This window comes from Lolium rigidum, chromosome 2, assembly GCF_022539505.1.
Source record: "Lolium rigidum isolate FL_2022 chromosome 2, APGP_CSIRO_Lrig_0.1, whole genome shotgun sequence".
Lineage (NCBI taxonomy): Eukaryota > Viridiplantae > Streptophyta > Magnoliopsida > Poales > Poaceae > Lolium > Lolium rigidum.
In genome coordinates this window covers 263,907,268-263,912,980 of record NC_061509.1, presented here as the reverse complement: position 1 = coordinate 263,912,980, position 5,713 = coordinate 263,907,268, and the positions used below count along the sequence as shown (strand labels likewise).

General features: G+C 45.7%; 1 protein-coding gene across 1 annotated transcript; it reads left to right on the top strand.

Annotated features, from left to right (window-relative positions):
• The first annotated feature begins 474 nt into the window (after positions 1 to 474).
• Positions 475 to 4,358, top strand: LOC124688695. The gene is made up of 4 exons (XM_047222336.1): positions 475 to 526; positions 2,332 to 2,730; positions 2,812 to 3,816; positions 3,979 to 4,358. The coding sequence occupies exons 1-4, from the start codon at positions 475 to 477 to the stop codon at positions 4,215 to 4,217; spliced, it is 1,695 nt and encodes a 564-aa protein (XP_047078292.1). The 3' UTR covers positions 4,218 to 4,358.
• The last annotated feature ends 1,355 nt before the right edge of the window (positions 4,359 to 5,713 follow it).

Below are 5,713 nucleotides of genomic sequence, written 5' to 3'. Positions count from 1 at the left end.
CACATCTCGTGTCCTTACAGTACCTCCTTAATATCGTCACATGTAGTTGAACATCCCATGTCTCCGAAGTATTTCTAGCGTACATCGAGTGTACAAGTTTCATTATGCTATAATACCCCATTGATTCCATATTTCCAAACAATTTTCATACAATATTTCTACAATAAGAACAATTTTCATTTTGCAGAGCTGTTTTTCTATTTATAAGGAACCTTTTATTCCAAAGGAGGGGAGAAATAGGGGCGATATGATCTGTCACTTCCAGCTGGGCCCACCCCACCTGAGCAACGGGGCCAGCGCAGACGCTGACATCCGAAGACTATATAGCCCGCCCGCCACCTCCTCCTAAGCCCCCGCTCTCCCCTCTCTTCCCCTCCAAAAAGAAAAAATTACAAGGAAGAGGAAAATAAGCAGGCGAATTTAGGGCTTTCTCCTCGGATTTCTCGCGATTGCGCCGCCGATTCGCGCAATCCAATGCCGCGCGCGTCGGGCTCCGCGGCCCGCCCGCCGGCCGCCGCCAAGAACGGTAAGAGCGCCACCAATCCGTCAGAATCCTGGGTTTATTGTCGATTTGATTGATGCGGCGCCGATCTTTCCCGGTGGGTTTCGGGGCCGCGAGCGAGCTGGTGGCTCCGATGCAATGCGATGTGCTGATTGCGCGCCGGGGGGATTCGTTTAGATGATGGGCTGTGCCCTCTACGGCCTACGGATTCTTGGGGGAGAGGCGTGATCGGATACAGATGTTGCCCCGATTTAGCGGTCCTAGTTGTAGGAACGGGCGAATACCCCCAGGCGGTACGGAATCGAGCCCCTGATTTCGGCTCCGGAAACCTGCCACCCTGGTTGGTGTACGGCAAATAGATAGGTGATTTCTGTGTTCTTGGATGTGGTGGTATTAGAGGCAGAGCAAACGTTGGCCCCTTGGATTCGGGCTGATGTTTCTTGGATTGGGTTGTCATGGAATCGGGCATCTACAGCATTGAATTTTTGTTCCATTTATTGTTGGCTTTGTGCAAGAATCCATTTATTCTTGGCATTTGCAACGAAATGTGATATTCTCCATGGAAACTGAATTGAGAATATCTTGTTAGGTTGTTCTTCAAGTGATCACTGTTCTTAGGGGGGCAGTCTTGTTTAGGTCTCGATGCAATGTGATGAGTTGATTGCGTGGAGGGGGGATTTCTTTTAGATGTGCTTGCCGTTGATGCGGTGTACTCTGTACGGTGTACAGATTATTGGGGGAGGGGGGAGCCATTATCAGGCGCTGATACAATCCGGAATACAGTCCTGATTTTGGCTCGGGAAACTTGTCAACCTGGTGTACAGCGATAGATAGGTTATTTGAGTGTTTCTTGAATTGGGATTCGGTGGTAGTGGAGGTACGACATCATATTTGGGTTGATGTTTCTTGAATTGGGTTACCATGGAAATGGGAACCTCACAACTGATTTCTGTTCCCTTAATGGTTTATTTTGTGCAAGAGTTCGTGTGGCTGTGTTCATGCATTTGCAATGAAATGTGATTTTCTCCATGGAAATTGATCGCAGAATTCTTAATAGGTTGTTCTGTAAGTGATCATTTTTTCTTTGGTGTGGCAGTCTTGTTAAGGTTCTGATTAGTCCTTACCGGATTTGCTTGAAAAGTGCAGGTGAAAAGTATATTTCGATAATTTGCGCTGCTAGTTGATTTGTTTCCATGCAAGTTATGTTGCTTGATTTTGAGTTGAAACATGGTGAATGCATTTATTGTATCCTGGTGGATATATTCAACTTGAATTATGCTGGTAGATTGATTACATTTAGTAGTCTGCACAAGCCATGTATCCATGCTGGAATCCTGAAAAAGATATCAGAATGGTCAAGATTAGTTGTTTCCAGTTATGGATTAGTTACTCAGATTTCATAGGTACAATGATGCTATCACTGATGTTACATCTCTACCATAGCTGGTGAATGCCCTAGAAATTCATTTTGTCAAATTAATTCATCTTGACCATCAATTTGTCTTCACAGATTATGAGTATCTATTTATTCATTGTGTAGTTTATCCCCATGTTACATAATCCATTTGTATGATACTGTATTTTATATTTTAAAGCTCGATTGATCTGTACAAATGCCAGCCTTTGATACAGGCAAACCTATATATTGTTGGGTACTGTTTTTCATTTTACTAAGTTGCAAGTGGCCTAAAGTTTAGTATTTGTGTTTCCAAGGAAGGTTTCAATAATTTTACGAAGCCATTGCCTTCTCACTTCATCAAGTTAATATCACGTAACAGTACACCTCCACATGACATATTTGTAACCTTTTGCTTTTGTTTCCATTCCAGTGAGCAGCAATGCTGGCCACTCTGAGCCATCATGCAGCACACCTGCTTACCAGAAGGTGTATCGCCCTGTTACTCGGTCTATGACACGGTTACCTCCCGCAGTTGCTGCTACACCTGGTGAAAAGGAAAGAGTCGATAGCACAAGCAGCCGTAAAAGTACTCCAGATGCTTGCTTTAGCATTCAGTTAGCTGCATCACGGCCCACTGTAACCCGTGCTCGAACCCCTCATGGAGTGACTAAATCTGCTTGGAAGCCTCTTACTCAGCCTGCTGTTCTGAGTGAAGAGCTGAAACGGGCAAGCCCTCCTGCAACCAACCCTACTGCCAAGCGGTCCAGAGTTACTTCCTCACAGGCTGCTAAAGATTCAGCTTCAAAAAGTAATAGAAATGTTCGCAGTGGTATGTACTAGAGCATTTTTGTCCTCATTTTTATCTTTCATGTTGTATTCATAGTTTTGATTAGATTCATTACTTATTCAGGTAAGAACAACAGAAATGAAGAATGCGCTAGTCAGGGTGACCAGTTGGACGGGCCTGTCATCCCATCTCTACCAAAGAAACTGCAAAGTGGCAAGAGCTCTTCTGATGTAGTTTCAAAAAGGAATCCTACTATCAGAAGCCAGGGTGCTAAATTAGCTGCTCCAGTGCTTATGAAGGAGTCAGAAACTGAAACTGGAAAGGATTCTGCCAGTGTTGTTCCATTGCTTGCACGCCAGCTGCATTTTGAGACTCCGAAGACCAGCGAAGTCAATCAGTCGGTTGCTCCAGCCATTGCAGAAGCTACTTCCAGTGGAACAACCCAAGTCAATCAGTCAGTTGCTCCAGCCACCACAGATGCTATTGTCAGAGAAAGAAGGCAAGTCAATCAGTCGGTTACTCCAGTTTTTCCAGAAGCCGGTGGCAACAGAACACGGCAGATCAATCATTCGTTTGCCCCAGTTTTACCTGAAGCCGTTGGCAGCACACGGCAGATCAATCATTCGTTTGCTCCAGTTTTTCCTGAAGCCAATAGCAACAGAACACAGCAGATCAATCGTCCGTTTGCTCCAGCTTTTCCTGATCATTCGTTTGCTCCAGTTTTTCCCGGTCATTCGTTTGTTCCAGTCATTGGAGAAGCTATTGGCCACAGAACACGCCAAATCAACCAGTTTGTTGCTCCAGTCAGTACAGAAGCTATTGACAACAGAACACGACCGGTCAATCAGTTACGTGCACCCATTGTAACACTGCCCAGACAACAATTGCAAACAAATAATCAACAGAGGTTTACCAGGATGCCTCTGCCCACAAGCCAGGCCAGTTTGCCTGCTGGTGCGACAGGCCCAGTAGTCGTACCAAAGCTAGAAATCGGGAATGTGAATGACCCTCCCAAAGTTCCCCCACATCCTGCTTACAGGAGGGCGTTGTTAATCAGGCAGCAAGAGCAGCTGCTGGAGCAATTTAAGTTGGCGAATTCACAATCGGAACTTCACATCAAGGGTCCTGGTAATTCTACTTCGCAAAACTAAAATAACTACAAGAAAACTAGACTACTCTAATTGTATTTGTATCTTTCTCGATGCCAGGCAGGCATGTCCCCTAGTTCGATGACTGTCTAACCCTGTGCATGTTGACTTAATCATAATAATTGCCCTGTTGCAATTTCAGCTCTATTTGAGGATGACGATGTGCCAGAGCCGGAGCCACTGGGAACAAGGTGTGCGCTCTGCAAGATCGACCTCGCTTTCCGGACACAGGGGGCTGCGGCTCATGATCCTTTGGCTCCCCCAGTGGTGGCGGTCCTGGCATGCCACCATACGTTCCACAGCAGCTGCATCGAGGATGTCTACGGCGTCGCCGAGCCTTCAGAGTGTATTGCATGTCTTGATTCTGAGACAGCGCACTGATCATAAATCAGTAGCATCAGCTTGTCTGGATGAGCTGTGGTATAGAAATGGTCCTTTTAGAATGCATATATAGAGTGGTGACGTCTCATCTCTATCGATAGAAATATTATCCGGTGGCATACTTGGCTGAAATCACAGTCGGAATACCCCCTTTTGTTTCTGCTTTAGGCGGTGTAGTTAGTTAGCATTAGCAAGCTTTTGATTTTGATAGCCAGACATTTTTTTCTTCTTATAGATATAGATATTAACCTGCATGTACTTCTTGGAAATGTGGTGCTTCCTTTAATAAAAGAAAAGAAATGTGCTGCTCTTCTGTGCATTAACTTCTGGAGTAGCAAGTTCTCATGGAAGCAATGCCTGTTCAACCTCTTTATTATTTGATCTTTATATATTCCATAAATACAAAAGTATTTCCGTTTCATAAAACGTCGCTCAAACATTCTGTACGGGTACCCCCTACAGACCTTTCAAACTGACACCCACATCGCCCAAGAGGAGCGACACGGGGGAACCCTTGCTCGCCACCGCCGCATGGCACCCCTCGGTCGCCTTCAACACCGCCGCTGGCCTTGCCATTTCCTCCGAACGTGGCAGGGTTGTCGGGTTGCGCCAGTGGCGTGGCTGTGGCTGAGCTTGGCTCGGGGCGATTTACAAAAAAATAACCATTTTAAATAACCCATTTTGGAAAAACGCACGAAATGACCATTCAACCAAACCATTTCACGTCTTTAAATTTTTTGTGTGGCGTCCTTCGCAAAGGCGTCACACCTGTCTATGTGGCGCCTATGGGAGTGCCGTCACACATTGTCGGCTCGCAGGCTCGAGTGCGCCACGTATGACAGGATGTGTGGCACCCTTACGAAGGGAGCAACACAAAAAAGGGTGTGACGCTCTTGGGAAGGGCACACCCAAAAGGGTGTGGCGACCTTGCGAAGGGAGCCACACAAATATATTAGAAACGTGAAATAGTTTGCCGGAGGGTTATTTTGTACAATCCTTACTAATCCTTACTAAAAAGGTTATTTTTGTGTAAATCGCCTTGGCTCTGTTAGGTGAGCCTTGGTGTGCTGGAAGGCAGGCGGTGTGATGCATTGTTTCATTGTTTGGTCGGCAACAGAGGCGTGCTGCGCGGCTCAGATCCAGTGGTTAACATTTTGTGTGGTAGTGTCAGGTCAAAAAAAAAAAAGCTTGCCCAAGTTTTGGTACCAATTATTTTGGTACAATGCAGTAAGTTATGAAAGAAAAAAAGAAAGAGGAGGAGCCTCGGACAAAAGCACTGACCGAGGTCGGTGTCGGCGAGAAATGGCACCTAGGGCATCTTTTTTTTTCTCCTTGGAGGTGTCGTCCGACACTCCATTCATCAATGGAGTATAGAAGAAAAATGATCGGGTTATTTTTCCTCCTTGGAGATGTCGTCCTACACTCCATTCATATATAGATAAAGGACCGGATTCTTCGCGTGAAAACCTACTCCAATTTCTAGGGGCGGACACCAG